At 43.1% G+C, this 18,540-nt stretch overlaps 1 protein-coding gene across 3 annotated transcripts; it reads right to left on the bottom strand.

The window, feature by feature from the left end:
• Positions 1 to 2,621: 2,621 nt before the first annotated feature.
• On the bottom strand, positions 2,622 to 18,118 carry LOC115159997 (TBC1 domain family member 13). Of its 3 annotated transcripts, XR_003868980.1 has the most exons (13): positions 18,035 to 18,118; positions 15,257 to 15,330; positions 15,072 to 15,112; positions 14,879 to 14,940; positions 9,664 to 9,763; positions 9,418 to 9,500; positions 8,982 to 9,141; positions 6,383 to 6,593; positions 5,221 to 5,384; positions 4,764 to 4,924; positions 4,450 to 4,507; positions 4,164 to 4,334; positions 2,622 to 2,667 (listed from the first exon to the last, which is right to left on the bottom strand). XR_003868980.1 is itself a non-coding variant. In XM_029710208.1 (12 exons), exons 1-12 carry the CDS (start codon positions 18,055 to 18,057, stop codon positions 4,269 to 4,271), a joined length of 1,200 nt encoding a protein of 399 aa, XP_029566068.1. In that variant the 5' UTR covers positions 18,058 to 18,118; the 3' UTR covers positions 2,976 to 4,268. The 3 variants fall into 3 exon arrangements, 2 of the variants coding, with proteins under 2 accessions (XP_029566068.1, XP_029566067.1); XM_029710208.1 differs by lacking the exon at positions 2,622 to 2,667 and having other exon boundaries at positions 2,976 to 4,334; positions 4,764 to 4,921; XM_029710207.1 differs by lacking the exon at positions 2,622 to 2,667 and having other exon boundaries at positions 2,976 to 4,334.
• Positions 18,119 to 18,540: the final 422 nt, after the last annotated feature.

Here is an 18,540-nt window from a genome sequence, read left to right on the forward strand (position 1 = left end):
ATGAGAGAAGCTGACCTTTCTCTGACCTGTCAGTTGTCTACAAATTCACTATGATGCCCATTACCAAGAACCAGATGGACCAAGTTCACATGCCTATATTTTATTTTGCGAAAGAAAAACTTTGAAAAAGGTGGGACTACTATTGTTCTGCTTAACTTAACCCACTTGTCTGCTAAACAACGACACCATCTTTGTGGTGGGTGTAGACAATATAAACCTCATAAATCTTTTAATACTTTTCAAAATATTGTTTTTCTTCCTGGCCTGTAGCAAAGAGCCTGTGTCCCATTCTCTCCCCTCTTACACTGCTTCACGCCCCCACGTTTCTTCTACAAGCGCGCTCCTCTCCCTTTTCATCAGATGCAGAGCCATTGGTGACCTCACCTTACAAAACCAATATGGATGGAGGAAACACCCCCATGTGTTACTAATAACCCCACACTGCTGGGGCTCTGTGGGCTACATTAAACCACAGCACTGAGGGGGTGGAGAACGTGAGAGTGGAAAGAGAGAGTTGGACAGAAGGGAGGAAGGGAAAGAGATGGACAGGAAGAGGGAGAGAGCAGAATGGGAGAAATGAGGGAAAGCAACACGGGGAAAGGGTGTAAAGTAAAAACTGTACTTGTTGCGCACTTGGCATTTATAAAAAAGGGCCTGAAAATACACAATAAAGAACCCTTAGAGAATATGGCTACACGTAGCATTGTCAAATTCCTGATGTAATCACTATACAGATTTATATAATCGCCACTGGCAACAATGCAATGTTGTCCTTCCACATAGTCAAAGACGTTATGGATTTTTAAGACAATGGAGGATGGGGTCAAATCAGAGCACAACACGCTGGACAATTTACATTGTTGCCCTGTGTAGCAGTGGCATGACAAACATTCATCTGACACCAAGGACATTGTGGTGCGAGTAACAAACAAACAGACAACGACAAAAGACTGTTCAGCCATGTTAAATTCAACGGAGGAAAAACGTTACAGAAAAAGCCATCGAGGGTTACAAAATATATTCTTATATTTCATGATGACTATGCATTCTCCCTATCTAGCCCTGTTATTCTCAAGTCTACAATTATAGTAGCTTTTTGCCACATAGGATTTGATGTCTACCGTCAAACGGTTGGCAGAGATGAGAGACCAGAGGCAGTGAGCTGCTTTCTAAAACAGTCTCAAAATAGCTGTAAAACAGATCATTTGTGGTCCAAAAATGGAATGTCTGCTGGATGAGAAACAGAGCGATATGATAAGAGGGAGAATGGCAGTGCATGGCGGTTGGCAGGCTGACTGTGGCACGGGGCCTACTGTCTTGCTGTTAGCCCTATCCTGGACAAGCCCTCAAAAATCACAGGGCAAGGAGGGGAGGAAGAGGTGGGAGAAAGGCAAGAGGCATGTAAAAAATGAAAAAAGTAAAGGAAAAAAATTGTGAAAGAGCAAGACAAGAATGAGAAAATGCTAGAGAACCATTCATCATTGACAACAAACGTTTGTGGATCACAGGAAGACAAGACTTTCCTTCGTTGTCATTACTGAACCTTCAAGGGGGGATTTGTCACTGTTTATATACATTCATTAAAGGTTCAATGCAGCTGTTTTTTTTATTTTACATCAGTATCAAATCCTTTCTACGTAACAATTAAGTACCTTACTGTGATTGTTTTAAATTAAAATGGTCAAAAATAAAAAAAAAATAGCTTCTTAGCAAAGAGCAATTTCGCAAGCAAGAATTTGGCTAAGACTGTCAGGGAGTGTTCTGACTAGGGAGGGGGAACTGAAAACTAGCTGTTATTGGCAGAGAGGTTTGGAAATCTTTCTTATTGGTCTATTAACCAATTCACCACATGGTGATGTCACCATGGAAGGCCAAAACTCCCTCCCACCAAAACAAGCTGACATTTCAAGAAGTATTTTCAAAACAGCTCTTACACTAAAAGGGCATTATCATAATGTTCACAATGTCAGTATGAATCCAAAATATATATAAAACACAGGCAAATCAAGTTTGACTGCACTGGGCCTTTAAGATCAAGACATGATTATAGACACACTGATCGACCAAGCCAAGTTGTTTGAACTAGGAGTGTTCCCATTTCATTCAGAGTGTCAAAATACTCAGCACAGTATCTTTTACTACCTCACTTTAGTACATTAAAGCCACATTGAACCGTCGCTAGTCACAGACTGTCAATTTGTACTAATTCCTGTCTAGGCAATTTTTCAGTAGGAAGATACCATCTTGTTACTGAAATAGTGTTAGAATGTAGACTGAAGCTTCCCGAGTGGCGCAGTGGTCTACGACACTGCATCGCAGTGCAATAGTAGCTGTGCCACCAGAGATTCTGGGTTTGAGTCCAGGCTCTGTCGCAGCCGGCCGCGACCTGGGAGCCCCATGAGGTGGTGCACAATTGGCCCAGTGTCGTCCGGTTATGGGAGGGTTTGGCCGGCAGGGATGTCCTTGTACCATCGCGCACTAGCAAATCCTTTGGCGGGCCGGGCGCAGTGCACGGTCGCCAGGTGTACAGTGTTTCCTCCGACACATTGTTGCGGCTGGCTTCTGGGTTAAGTGGGCATTGTGTCAAGAAGCAGTTGGTTGGTTTGTGTTTCGGAGGATGCTCGGCTCTCGACCTTCGCCTCTCCCGAGACTGTACGGGAGTTGCAGCTATGAGACAATTGGAGACCACGAAGAAAAATATGTAAAGAAAAGAATGTAGACTGATACCATCTTGACACTGAAAGGGATGGTGATACGTGGAATTTCTAGGGAATGCTACTGAAACGCAAACAGTAAAAAGGTAACTGTTGTATCATTCTAACAATATTGATGAAAACAAAGCAAGTCATTATCTGTGTACTTTAAAGTATCACATTATTATGCAGGTCCTACTGTTTGAAAAGGTAAATACATGTCAAGGGTGTCTTAGCTTTGTGGTAAGTCTTAGCGTTTAAAAAAAATATATATATAATCTATAACATTCAATCATGGTGATTTTAATAATTAACTCTGTTATTTTTCAACTCTTATCTGTCAACTCCATTATGTGAATACAGAAAAGTTATCATAGCCATTCAATGTCATTCATATATCCATGATAAATATTCAGCTACTATTATCAATCATTTGCTCTCTGTAATAATCTTACAGTATGCAGAGCAAAATGTGTTATGCTTCATTTACAAGATGTCATTCACGTTCAATGTATTCTGGTTTATTCTGGCCACTCAATGCGACCAGAGATAAGTCAAAATATATTATTAAAAAATGAATGCCCAATTTAATTGGATTGATTTGTTTGCTTAGTAATGCCCTCACATCAAAAGCAACCTTATCATCGTCATCAATGTATCAATTTCAGTTAGGTTAGTGGGTCGGACGGCAAGTAGCCTAGTGGTTAAGAGTGTTAGGACAGTAACCGAAAGGTCGCTGGTTCGAACTCCGAAGCCGACTAGGTGAATAATCTGCCGATGTGCCCTTGAGCAAGGCACTAAACCCAAATTGCACCTGTAGGTCGCTCTGGATAAGAGCTTCTGCTAGATGACACACCAAAAAAAATGATAAAACAAGTTTCACACCCCGTTGATTTGACAGCAAACATACATTACTATTGGCGATTCCATAGACACAAAATCAGGTTACAACCAGCTATAAACTGTCCAGACATGTAGCTCATGTGCGTAGAGTAAATATCTGAGCATGGTCATGAAAAAGAGAGAGAGGATGCTTGCGTTGAGGCCCAATTTCATAACAATCTATACTTTAAAGCAAACCCTACACGCTCTGTGGCAACAGTTTTGCCTCTGGACATTTTGTTGTTGTAGTTAGTCTTTACAAGGAAGTATTATATTTCATCTTAATGATAAAAAAAAACATGTTCACTTAGACAGTAAAAAAAAAGAAAAGAAAAAAAGTTATTCCCATCCCACTAAAAAGAAACCCTGGGAGTGTTATATTAGCCCTGGCAGACTTTATAATGATGCTTCTGTTGTAATCGTTACTGTGGTTTCTCTGCTTCATATATGCAGATTTGTACACTTTTTTTCAAGTGTTCAGTGCAAAAATAAATAGCTTGAGGCCACACACCCTCCCAGTGGAAAAACTGTCAGGCCGTGAGAGTGAGACGACAAGCCTAAGTACTGAGTTTGGTTTCTCCGACCAACCTTGCACCAACCCGGCGCCAGGTGTCTTCCTCTCCCTCCTTTGTTGTGCCCAGGGTTATCAGTTTTAATGGTGCATCTTGGGAGGGAGAAGGGAGGTAGGGGTGGCTATGACCCATCCTGAAGCTCCTTGGCCTTGGCCAGGATGGTGTGGACATCTGAGATGGGGTAGTCCTGAAGAAGACCAGAGACAATCAGCTAAAACGTGAAGTAAAACCACCTTAGTCGCCTAAAACATTTCCTACATTGGCCCCAGTGTATTTGAATAGATCCTTTCAGATGGTCTTACCTGCAGCAGTCTCATGTTGATCGTGAAGTCTCCCGCCAGCAACTGATCTCGAATCAGTCTGAAACCACACAGGACAGGCATGCTAATCAGAACAGAAATAACAAACAATGCATATCATATGGTAAGATGCAGACACGCATCTTACTAGTATCCAATTCCATCCAAATTCAAGTCAATTCCGGAATTTCATTGTATTCTTGTCCATGTACAATTCAACAGACTTGGTGAATTGGGGCTGGGGTCAATCTGGGGTTAGGGGCGTTCCAGCCCAGGGGGCTGTGGTTCGTGGCTAGGGAGGACAGACGGGAACTCACACGAGCATGGCGCAGCAGACCAGGATGAGGAAGTTGAAGCGGTCCTGGTCTGAAAAGAGCGTGTCCCAGATGCGGATGACGTCGGGCAGGAGGAACTCCTGAGACAGCAGCAGGGTCAGCCAGCGGAAGGTGAAGTACTGAGGCTTGATGTTCTGCTCCTGCTGTTAAAGAGAAGGGAGTTAGGGGGTTGAAAGATTGAACTAGCCTCAATAATAACTACAAACATCATAACATTATCCCACTAAAATAATTCATCAAACGAAGTGTTGGTTTTGGTTAGGAGGTGCATGGGGAAAATTAATGGTTAAACAGATCAAATGTGTAAGCCCCCTATACCACTCCTCCCCATTTCCGTATGAACTTGTATCCTTTCAGATCCGTGAAGACGAGTCAACAAGGGCCCAGGGAAAGGGCATAGGGATGGCTATGGGACTGGGCCCAGCAGTCCTTTGCTCACCAGTTTAATGTAGAGCTCCATGTCCTTCTCCTTGAGCATGGAGTAGACGCTCTCCATCTTGTAGGTGATGCCGCACTGTGAGTCATCCAGACTCTTGATGAACATGTCCCGGTTCTCCGACATCAGGTTGGTGAAACAAAAGAAGGTGTCCGCCTCGGCGTGCTCTGATTGGTTGGACGGTCAATTAGTAAACGAGTCAGTCAGTCAATCGTGTCCTAACTAGTGTCTATTGTGTCTGTCTGTCTATATATGACAGACAATAAAATACTTCTAAATGGAGGTCAAGCAATAAATATCTGAGAATTAGAAGTGATCAGGAAGAAGGGGGGGTCCCTCATTTGTCCTCTAGGTGGCAGTGCTGAATCAGTTAGCTTGATCCATTCCATCACAGAACACCCATTGTTCCATCACAGAACACCCATTCCATCACAGAACACCCATTCCATCACAGAACACCCATTCCATCACAGAACACCCATTCCATCACAGAACACCCATTCCATCACAGAACACCCATTCCATCACAGAACACCCATTCCATCACAGAACACCCATTCCATCACAGAACACCCATTCCATCACAGAACACCCATTCCATCACAGAACACCCATTCCATCACGGAACACCCATTCCATCACAGAACACCCATTCCATCACAGAACACCCATTCCATCACAGAACACCCATTGTTCCATCACAGAACACCCATTGTTCCATCACAGAACACCCATTGTTCCATCACAGAACACCCATTCCATCACAGAACACCCATTCCATCACAGAACACCCATTCCATCACAGAACACCCATTGTTCCATCACAGAACACCCATTCCATCACAGAACACCCATTCCATCACAGAACACCCATTGTTCCATCACAGAACACCCATTGTTCCATCACAGAACACCCATTCCATCACAGAACACCCATTCCATCACAGAACACCCATTCCATCACAGAACACCCATTCCATCACAGAACACCCATTCCATCACAGAACATTAGCACTCTGATGCAGAGACTAGTGCAATGGGACTATCAGAGAAAATTAGCAGCAAATAGAGCTGTTATTTGCCATTAATACAACAGAATAGTACTTTATTAGTCCATCTACACTAGAGGTGTCTTCTGCTCTGCTCCCAAGACACCTCCACCCACCTCTCCACTTGTCGTTGGGGTCGGTAGCGAAGGTGTAGTAGAGGGGTCCCACCACCTCGTTCATGCCCTGAACGTAGGCGATGCCCGGGTTGAGCTTAGCGTAGATGAACAGGATGCGCTCCACCACCTCCCAGTGGGCCTCGCAGCCATTGGGCAGCACCTCGTACTCGTTGGAAGGGTACAGGTTGAGGGACTTGCCCGGGGAGCTCACCTGAAGAGGGGGGAGGTAAAGAGGGGAAAGGGTGTGTAGAGAGGAGAGGGGAGAATGGGTAGGAGAGAGAGGGGTGGTTAGGCCCAGTCCAAAAACAACCTACCCCCCGAGGCAGGCGCTTGTGTAGATCTGAAAGGATTAGATGGGTATGAGCAATATGAACAACATTTCTACCATATTGCTTATCCACAAGCAACAGTTATCAAAGCAGCATGACAGCTCTCGCCATGGAAGAAACGCTTTGGCGAGGGGAATCCATAAAGATTGGAATTCAAATTCCATTCTAATTGTTATAGAATGGAAATGAACACAAGCCAAATACACCCATAAGTCAAATAGGGCTATCAAGCCAATATCAGTGGGGTATACTACAAAGTAGAATCAATGAGTTAGACAGCTAACTTCAATAAACAACCAGAAATAACTATTGATTTTCTAGTTCATTAAGAAAGCTAAACTTAGATGTAATTATCTCGAACAACACACCATGCCCATTTCAAACTCAACTTTCTAAAAAATAAAAAGTTATTTCAGAATATTTATGCAAGTTAGCTGGCCAACTCATTGATCCTGCTTTGTAGTATCCCCCTTGCCAAACTTGCCGAGACCTTGCATACTCACCACAGCTTGTGCATCGTGACCGCATTGCTTAAAGCAGAAGAGTAGGGTGGGGGAATGAACATAACACAGGGTAGTAGAGTCAGCACTACTGCCAACTGAATAGTTTTTTCCCTAGCGTTACCTAAACAAGGTCGCCCTGCCACCTATGGGAGTGGAAGCATTGATAAATCAAATCAAATATTCTTGGATGCATATACAGTTTAGCAGGTGTTATGTCAGTTGCAGTGTAATGCATACGTTCCTAGTTCCTATTAATCAATGCAAACAAGCACATTAATCCATGTTTTTTTAATGATCAAACAATAGCAGTAGATATACTGTATAAATAGTATGTAAACATTATTAAAGTGACCAGTGTTCAATGACTATGTACATATGGCAGCAGTCCCTAAGATGCAGGATAGAGTACCCGGTGGTAGCCAGCTAGTGACAGGGACTAACGGGAAGAGTATGCTACCGGCAGAGGGAAAGGTACTGGACGGAGGCAGTCTAGTGGTGACTGTTTAACAGTCCGATGGCTTTGAGATAAAAGCTGTTTATCAGTCTTTCGGTCCCAGCTTTGATGCACCAGTACTGTCTCCACCTTCTAGATGGCAGCAGGGTGAACAGGCTGTGGCTCGGGTGGCTGAGGTCCTAGATGATCTTCTTGGCCTTCCTGTGACACCGGAGGGCAGGCAGTGTGCACCAGGTTACGCGTTGGGCTGACTGCACCAGCCTCAGGAGAGCCCTGCAGTTGTGGACGGTGCAATTGCTCTACCAGGCGGTGATACAGCCTGACAGGATGCTCTCAATTGTGCATCTGTAGAAATTCCTGAGGGTCTTAGGAGCCAAGCCGAATTTCTTCACTGTAGGTGTGATCTGACCATTTCAGATCCTCAGTGATGTGCACACCGAGGAACTTGAAGCACCGTCGATGTGGATGGGGGCGTGTCGATGGGGGCGTGTCGATGTGGATGGGGGCGTGTCTATGGGGGGGCGTGTCGATGGGGATGGGGGCGTGTCGATGGGGATGGGGCGTGTCGATGTGGAGGGGGCGTGTCGATGTGGAGGGGGCGTGTCTATGTGGAGGGGGCGTGTCGATGTGGAGGGGGGGGCGTGTCAATGTGGATGGGGGCGTGCTCTCTCTGTTGTCTCTTGTAGTCCAGGATCAGCTCCTTCGTTTTGTTGACGTTGAGGGAGGTTATTTTCCTGGCAACACCCTGCCCGGGCAATCCCCTCTTCCCTGTAGGCTGTCTCGTCGTTGTTGGTAATCAGGTCGTCGTCAGCAAACTTGATGATTCAGTTGGAGGCGTGCGTGGTTACACAGTCGTGGGTGAACAGGGAGTACAGGAGGGGATCAGTGTGTTGAGGATCAGCGTAGCAGAGGTGTTGTTACATAACTTCACCACCTGGGGTCGGCCCATGAGGAAGTCTAGGACACCGTTGCACAGGGTGGGTTTCAGACACAGGGCCCTGAGTTTAGTGATGAGCTCGGAGGGCACTATGGTGTTGAAGGCTGAGCTGTAGTCGATGAACAGCATTCTTACACAGGTATTCCTCGTCACATTTGGCATTTTAGTCATTTAGCTGACACTCTTTTCCAGAGCGACTTAGCGGAGCTATTAGGGTAAAGTGCCTCGCTCAAGGGCACGTCGACAGATTTTTCAACTAGTCGGTTCGGTGATTCGAACCAGTAACCTTTCGGTTAGTGGCCCAACGCTCAACTGCTAGGCTACCTGCCAAATGAAACAGACACACACACTTTCTCTCTCTGATGGTCAGACTCACGTTGGTGACCCCGCTGCGGTTTCGGTCCACGGTCTGGGCCTTGAGGGTGGTCTGTTCCACACGGCACCTGAGGGTCTCATAGTCATTCTGGGGGTCCAGGATCAGCTGGCAGGGGTAGTCTGTGGGCCACTGGAAGAAGGCCATGTCTGGGTACAGGCGCCTGCCATTACAGAAATACATTAGTTAGTTAGCACTTAATAGTTATAATCCTCTTTGTCCTTTGTGGAATAGAAGACTTCCTTCCATCAGAGAGAGCCACTGCTGCTGACCTTCTGCCTATTTAGAGATGGTCTTCCATGACAGGCTACTGGAATACATTAATAGACTATTCATTAATGCTCGCCCCTGCTCCGGAGGACGAGTTACTTATAATACAAGGAGATATTCACTTCACAGTCAGCTAAAGAAGTGCCTACCTTGTTGCCAAGCTACCTACCTGACATCTTTATCAATCTGCAGCAGCACCTCGTTGTCTCTGAAGTAGTTGTTCCACTTGCTCTCTGGGTTGGGGTTGAGAGGCTGAGAGATTGAAAGAAAGTCAGAAAAACAGAATTAAAATTAATGTATGGGAAAATTAGGTGAAAGTTCCTGTGGATTAGCTGAGACAACCCAGCGGTGTGTATCAGAGTAAGAAATTGGTATATTTTGGGGGGGTAAAGAAGGAGGGAGAGGAGAAACTCACGTGGTCCTCCATGGTCACGTCTTCTCTGGAGAGGCCCAGGTTGGCCTTAGCGATGCCGGGCTGGATAATCATCTCCTTCAGGAACTGGGAATAACCCTCCCTGTGGGCACAGAATTAAATACAACATTTTAAGAACAGTATTCTATTGTATCTCAACGCCTGTGGATTAACGCAAGAGTCAGTGACTATCGGAGGTCAGCTAATCCTAATGGTCTCATTTCAGGAGTTCAATTTGACCGACAATTGGACTTAGTGAAATTTACTAGACTCAGCAAAATGACATCATCATGGACATGCTGCCATATTTCTTATACCAACAGAATTCTGAATTGACTAGGGGCTAGGGGTTGTTTCGGGACGGGGCCATTCAAAGCATTCCAGGCAGGCTCAATCAAACAGTCAAAGGATTTCAATAATTCAGTGAAGAGGGAGCCAATAGAAGGAGCAGAATCGCCACCACCGTATCCCCTGTCCAGAGCCGACCCGATACAGCTGACCTGAGCCGGGTGTGTTGGGTTCTAGTGTCATATTTTAATAGGCCAGGTTCCATTATGAATCAGCTGATGTCTAGGAATGAAAAAGATTCCCAAAGTAAACTCCAGCGAGACAGGGGGGGATATACTTGACCAAGAATTGGTTAGTTACCAAGGTATAATTCTGTCATTGATTAAAAGGCTGAGATGGAAGGATATACAAAGTGGCTCAGTCTTGATCAGTTCATGTTCTAATGCTCTATATAAAAAGGCCTCAAAGGGCTGAGTCAAAAGTCAGTACATCTAGAGATGGTTTCATTTTCCCTTTAACCATTCAGACTAGGGCTGGGCGATATATCGAATTAATTAGACTTTCCAAATGCCTGAATCAAGTTTTGTATTTTTCATTTTAGGAGCGTTTATGACCGCTTGTTCTCATTTTGTCTTTTTGGTCTCTTGTCGTTTGCTCCTTCTGTGCTGTGCACCTACTCATTTACACCAGAGACCTGTATGTAATGACGGGATGCTCATGTCTCCGCCCTAACAATGGGAGTCGTTGTTCCAAAGGCGGGAAGGCAGGCGACAGATTTTTGCGAGAGTGAAACCTCTCATTTTGCCTCTTTCATCCATCCCCTCCCCCTACCACTCACAACAACCCAGGTGAGAGATCACCTCTCTGACAAACCATTACAACTTGCTATTTGCATTTTAGGTTTGGTTCAACAGAAATCGGTCATATGGACGCCGAAACATATGGAGACATTATTTTACTATAATAGAGGAGAATTTAACCTTTCGAACCATACCTGCTTATGTTTCAACTACTCAAATTTAGAGCAGAAACTACTAAAATGTATGTACCAATGAACATTCATTCTGGAAAATGTATGCTCAGTTTGTTGCACGTGCGCATTACGGTACCATGTATTTCTAGCAGCATTTTAGTCAAATAAAGATTGTTATACTAGCTGTTGAGTCTGTGTTTTATACATGTGCAATAAGCATAAAACAATTATAAGGAATTGGCAACTTGTTCTCATTCTGAGAATTAAGGAAGACCAATTGATGTCAACATCTGAACCAAGTGGACAGGCTAGCATCCTTTTAAACACTTTGAGATGGACAGAAGGTTGTGTTCATAACTATTCAACTGTTTTGCCTTGTTAGCTGGAATTCAGAGCTTGTTTAATTGTACTTAGATCCAAGTTGGATAAATTTGAAATATAAATATTAGCTGGCTAATCACTATCACGTGGGCTTGTGCTTGAGAGATTGGGCTCCCGAGTGGCGCAGCGGTCTAAGGCACTGCATCTCAGTGCAAGAGGTGTCACTGCAGTCTCTGGTTCAAATTCAGGCTGCATCACATCCGGCCGTGATTGGGAGTCCCATAGGGTGACGCACAATTGGCTCAGCGTTGTCCGGGTTTGGCTGGGGTAGGCCGTCATTGGAAATAAGAATTTGTTCTTAACTGACTTGCCTAGTTAAATAAAGGTTAAATAAATAAATACAAATTGTTTATGAGACCTGTGTTTATTCTCTAATCTTATGCATGGTTCTGGTTACATTCTGGTAACAAAAAGGGCATTTTTATAGACAGACCTGAAAGCCAGATCAGTGACGATTGCAAAAAACAAAAAAAGCAGGTACAACTATTTTGATGAAATAATGTAATGATTAGTGGGTCTTATGGTTGTGGAAGGAATATGTTCAGCCTAAGTATAATTTACCAAGCTCTGAATTCATTAGATTATTGCTGACTGTTTTAAATGCAGTGTATTTGACCTTTAATTGTACAACAAAGCTTATTAGGAGAAAAAAGGTAAATTGAGATATACAGTGCATTCAGAAAATATTCAGACCCCTTGACTTTTTCCACATTTTGTTACGTTACAGCCTTATTCTAAATTGCTTTATTCCCTCATCAATTTGTATTTAAAAAAAAAAAAATTAACCGTTATTTTACCAGGCAAGTTGACTGAGAACACATTCTCATTTACAGCAACGACCTGGGGAATAGTTTCAGGGGAGAGGAGGGGGATGAATGAGCCAATTGTAAGCTGGGGATGATTAGGTGGCCATGATGGTATGAGGGCCAGATTGGGAATTTAGCCAGGAAAAATCTACACACAATAGCATGATGACAAAGCAAAGACAGGTTTTTAGAATTGTTGCACATTTATAACAAATAAAAAACTTAAATATTACATTTACATAAGTATTCAGACCCATCTCAGCCCTCTCCTGTACTGCCTGTTCACCCATGACTGCGTGGCCATGCACGCCTCCAACTCAATCATCAAGTTTGCAGATGACACTACAGTGGTAGGCTTGACTACCAACAACGACGAGACGGCCTACAGGGAGGAGGTGAGGGCCCTCGGAGTGTGATGTCAGGAAAATAACCTCACACTCAACGTCAACAAAACAAAGGAGATGATCGTGGACTTAGGGAAACTACAGAGGGAGAACCCCCCTATCCACATCGACAGGACAGTAGTGGAGAATGTGGAAAGTTTTAAGTTCCTAGGCGTACACATCACAGACAAACTGAAATGGTCCACCCACACACAGTGTGGTGAAGAAGGCGCAACAGCGCCTCTTCAACCTCAGGAGGCTGAAGAAATGTGTCTTGTCACCGAAAACCCTGACAAACTTTTACAGATGCACAATCGAGAGCATCCTGTCGGGCTGTATCATTGCCTGGTTCGGCAACTGCACCGCCCTCAACCGCAAGGCTCTCCAGAGGGTAGTGAGGTCTGCACAATGCATCACTGGGGGCAAACTACCTGCCCTCCAGGACACCTACACCAATCGATGTCACAGGAAGGCCAAAAAGATCAAGGACAACAACCACCCGAGCCACTGCCTGTTCACCCCGCTATCATCCAAAAGGCGAGGTCAGTACAGGTGCATCAAAGCTGGAACAGAGAGACTGAAAAACAGCTTCTATCTCAAGGCCATCAGACTGTTAAACAGCCATCACTAACATTGAGTGGCTGCTGCTAACATACGGACTCAAATCTCTAGCCAATTTAATAATTAAAAATTGGATGTAAAAAATGTATAACTTGTCACTTTAAACAATGCCACTTTATATAGTGTTTACATAGCCTACATTACTCATCTCATATGTATATACTCTATACCATCTACTGCATCTTGCCTATGTCGCACGGCCATCTCTCATCCATATATTTATATGTACATATTATTATTCATTCCTTTACACTTGTGTGTATAAGGTAGTTGTTCTGAAATTGTTAGATTACTTGTTAGATATTACTGCACATTCGGAACTAGAAGCACAAGCATTTCGTTACACTCGCATTAACATCCGCTAACCATGTGTATGTGACCAATAAAATAGGATTTGATTTGTATGACACCAAAAGCTTGGCACACCTGTATTGGTGGAGTTTGTCCCCTTCTTCTCTGCAGGTCCTCTCAAGCTCTGTCAGGTTGGATGGGGAGTGTCGCTGCACAAGTATTTTCAGGTCTCTCCAGAGATGTTTGATCGGGTTCAAGTCTGGGCTCTGGCTGGGCCACTCAAGGACATTCAGAGACTTGTCCCGAAGCCACTCCTACATTGTCTTGGCAGTGTGCTTAGGGTTGTTGTCATCATGTTGGAAGGTGAACCTTTGACCCCAGTCTGAGATCCGGAGTGCTCTGGAGCAGGTTTTCATCAAGGATCTCTCTGTACTTTGCTCCATTCATCTTTCCCTCGATCCCAACTAGTCTCCCAGTCCCTGCCGCTGAAAAACATCCCCACAGCATGATGCTGCCACCCCCATGCTTCACCGTAGGGATGGTGCCAAGTTTCCTCCAGATGTGACACTTTGCATTCAGGCCAAAGAGTTCAATCTTGGTTTGCCTTTTACTGAGGAGTGGCTTCCGTCTGGCCACTCTACCATAAAGGCCTAACTGGTAGAGTGCTGCAGAGATGGTTGTCTTTCTGGAAGGTTCTCCCATCTTCACAGAGGAACTCTGATGCTCTGTCAGAGTGACTATCGGGTTCTTGGTCACCTCCCTGACCAAGGCCCTTCTCCCCCGATTGCTCAGTTCGCTTTAATGCTGTGTTCTTCGGGACCTTCTTGGAACCCTTACCCACATCTGTGCCTGGATACAATCCTGTCTCAGAGATCTCCAGACAATTCCTTCTACCTCATGGCTTGGTTTTTGCTCTGACACGTACTGTCAACTGTGGGATCTTACATAGACAGGTGTCTGCCTTTCCAAATCATGTCCAATCAATTGAATTTACCACAGGTGGAATCCAATCAAGTTGTAAAAACATCTCAAGGATGATCAATGGAAACAAGATGCACCTGAGCTCAATTTCGAGTCTCATATACAAAGAGTCTGAACACTTATGTAAATAAGGTATTTCTGTTAAATTTTTTACAAATTGGGAAAAAAACTATATATAAAAAAAAAAAAAGGTTTTCGCTTTGTCATTATGGGGTATTTTGTGTAGATTGGTGAGGATTTGTATTTATTTTATCCATTTTAGAATAAGGCTGTAACGTAACAAAATGTGGAAAAAGGGAAGGGGTCTGAACACTGTCCGAATGCACTGTATATCGTGAATCTTCCATAAGTTTGAAAAAAAAAATAGAAATATGAGTTTTGGGCCATATCGCACAGCCCTATTTCAAACCGGTCTTGCAAGTGCACACATTTCTTATTCTTATTCCTCCTGTTGATAAATAATTGATGTCCACCAGTAGTGGAGATGTTTTTACCTCTGCTTTTTGAGAAAGGAGTCCCACATTGTCTGGTCCAGAGGCAGGTAGTTAAGAAGGACCTGGAAACATGAAAGCAAGTCATCCAAAATAAGAATCCCAATCACTCACAGATAGTATTAGTTTCAGCCTGTTTTTCTAATCTTAAAACTACATACTGTAGATCTCTATTAAAAGGGATGGAGCAACTCACTTTCCAGCAAAGTGCACGGATGCCTCCTTCAAATGGGATACCTGAGAGAGATATAGGAGGGTGGAATGACAGGAATGACAGAAAAAAAAGGACAAGATAAAGTGAAATAAGGAGACATAACATAAACTAAGTAAAAACACATGAAAAAATTACATTCTAGAGATGAAAGCAAAGTTTTTTCTCACCGCTGAAGCAAAGTTCCCGAAGTGCATTCAAGTCTAGCTTCTCTTCACTCAAGGCCACCTTGAATTCCTGGATCCTTTAATTGTACAAGAAAGGGAAAAATAACATCAATATAGGCTGTGGTGTAAGAAGCATACTGTGTGCGGCATTCATGTAAATCTTAAAATATACAGACATGGCTTAATGCCTCCCATGAAGAATAAGGAGGGACACATTCCCATAATGCCTCATTCAGATTATGCACATATAGCAGACAGACAAACAGGAGAGGGTGTTGTAGGTGGGTAGACTCATATGATTATTTATCTATGAGAAGGAAAGATGCAATCTACACAGGGCTGCAGAGTTTCATGTGTTACCTTATACATTCCCTGGGGAGTCATTCATGTGGCTAGAAAAGGAGGGGGTTGTGACCAATTGCCCCTCCCCACTAACTTGGTACCAATAGCCATAGACCCCCAGTACAACATAATTGATTTGTCCAACTTCCACCTCAGACAGCTGCTAAGGTAACAGTCTTTGAAATGCAGATTTACCAACACAACCTGCTCCAACTGTTCTTATGGTACAAAAAAGCATATTAAATGGAGGGACCTTGGCAGAATGCCCCTTTAACGGTTTGTAACACTTGAATTACTCATTAAATATACAGTACCGCCACTAGCTTATACATGCAAACATCCTCCTGACAGCTGGACTGCATGGGGACAGTGATACCTATGTGAACTCATGATCAATGCAGGCTGTCTGTCCTCCTGTCATGATCAGCTGATAATCGAGCCATATCACAGGACCCATTGGTGTGGTGGTTAGGCTACATTACCACTAACAGGAAAATAAGCATTGATTCTCCCTGAGGAAATCAAAAATAGATTGGGGTTGATTGATTGTTGTGATTTAGCCCAAAAGTATTAAAGGCTTAGGCTATACAGCAGTGCTTATGCTACACAGCGGGGCTTTGGCTAAAGCTGAACGCTCAGTGTTAGCTTACAGAAAGAGGTGCATGTAGAACTTACAGGGTTAGCTTTACAACATCAGAGAGTTGTGTCCATTCTACATAGCCTAGCTATATCTGTGACGTTCTGATTTTGTTCTAACTTACTGAAGAGAACCAAAGCAAAAGCTATGATTTCAATCTAGTATGCCTTTCTCCTGTAATAGCTATTTATATTTTTCCTGAACGGCTACATCCTGTTTGTCATGGCTCCCTCTAAAACTGCAGACAATCAGCAAAGTTGCTCGGCGCTATTCAAAGGGAAATACAGTTAATTTGTTTATTAACAAGCAACAGCCCTCACGAGACACCAGTCCTGACCTCAGATCACTAACTTCAATACCAGGAAAAAGTGATTTGCTGTCACAATGAAACCCTAAAGTGGGTTGCCCTTCATAACATGGGATCTATTATCATAACATTGGATCCATTATTTTCCTGGAACAAGAAAGTCCAAAAGCAAAAGTGAATAGTAGCCTAAAAGCAAGGGAAGCTTTATAATTCCTTCCCTGTGGCTCAGTTGGTAGAGTGTGGTGTTTGCAACGCCAGCATGGTGTGTGCAACGCCAGGGTTGTGGGTTCGATTCCCACGGGGGGCCAGTACAAAAACAAAAAAATAATGCATGAAATGAAATGTATGCATTCACTACTGTAAGTCGCTCTGGATAAGAGCGTCTGCTAAATGACTAAAATATAAATATAAATATAAAATATATATAAAATATAAAATATAAAAATATATATAAATATATAATTAGTAGCCTAAGTTTGACAACATTTCGGCCATCACAGAAAATAGGTTACCATAGTAGGCATATGAACAGTTTTATTTAGCCACAAATAGCAGGCCCCTAAATAGATTAAAATCAAGTAAATTAGTGTGTCCTGCTTGAACTGACCCTGTCTTACAAGGATTGAAAGGGATGTCCTGTCAGCATTTGCATTGTATAGGTCAAATGTAACGCAACATACCAACATTGTACCTTGATTAGGCTAGTCTGTATTTATCTTTGTCTTGTGGATTATCAATAGCTGACATTAAGTTCAATACAACACACAGGTTTGACTGTCATTAAGTCATATACGACAGACAGGTTTGACTGTCTCTAGTCTAAAGTGGTCTCAGTTTGTCGTGATAACTTGATCAGTGGAGAATGTGGGTATGTTAGTAACCTAAGTTGCATAATTGCATTTGAGGAATTAGGTAGTACAAGTTCTGCATTCTCTTAGCCCAGTCCTTCCTCAACAGTTTAACGTTAGCCACTACCTGGTTCATTGAAAACCTCGAAATAAATGGCCCTTTAGGGATCCTTAAGTTTAAATGTATCGAGTTTTAATTCTAACTATTAATAGACAGAAATAGACAAACATGATAGTTGTGTCTACGCTTGAGCAAAAATGTTTCTTATCCACATACAGTAGATAGTTAGCTAGATACGAAACAATTATTTCATTCAAGCAGGGTATGGGGGTGATATTGTCTGCAGTGCAGTGTTGTACAGTACAGAGAAGCGAGCACTTTCATCGATATTGATACCAGATGTCTTCCCATTTCGTCGAAACAACGGGCTAACGTTATCTATCTATCTAGCTAGCTAGCTAACGTTAGCTAACTAGTTGGCTAAAGTGAGCCTACAGAGCTTTTGGAGTCTACCACATAATACACGAACAATTAGCTACAGAGAACGCACCACAAGAGATTGCCAAAAAACACAAACGTACATGACATTTCCTCGAATTTGTTATTATGACCCACTGTCCACTCATAAATCACATCTACACCTCACCTGCTTCGGTACGAGCTCGACATGTTGGAAAAATCCAAAAGCTAGACCTGTGTGCCACAAGAAAAATAGTCCGATGGGGAAACATACAATATTTAGTAAAAACTACTCTAATGAGTATGCGCTGTTACATGGCTTTTTCATATGCCCAATTACATATGGAAAAAAATACTCGAAGTTTATTTTCTTGAAGTCAAACTTATCATAGTTGGACTGAAATGCTATTTCTGATTGTACTCACACTGTAAACTTCACGAGCATATCACCTTTCCAGTGTTGGATGATCTCTCCTATATTTTTGTAGTTATGCCCCGTCACCAAATGTATGCATAATAATATTCATGTCATTTTACTACTTTGCATTATTTTATGTAAATAATAATTAGAATTGCTTTTTGCACTAGCTATGTGCAGTGCGTGCACTTATTTTGTGTTCAATGCCAGATCTGGTTACAAGTTCATTATAACTCTCCAGTTAGATAGATACCCTCCCTATCCCAAATGTTGAG

Source organism: Salmo trutta, chromosome 23 (assembly GCF_901001165.1).
Source record: "Salmo trutta chromosome 23, fSalTru1.1, whole genome shotgun sequence".
Classification (NCBI taxonomy): Eukaryota; Metazoa; Chordata; class Actinopteri; order Salmoniformes; family Salmonidae; genus Salmo; species Salmo trutta.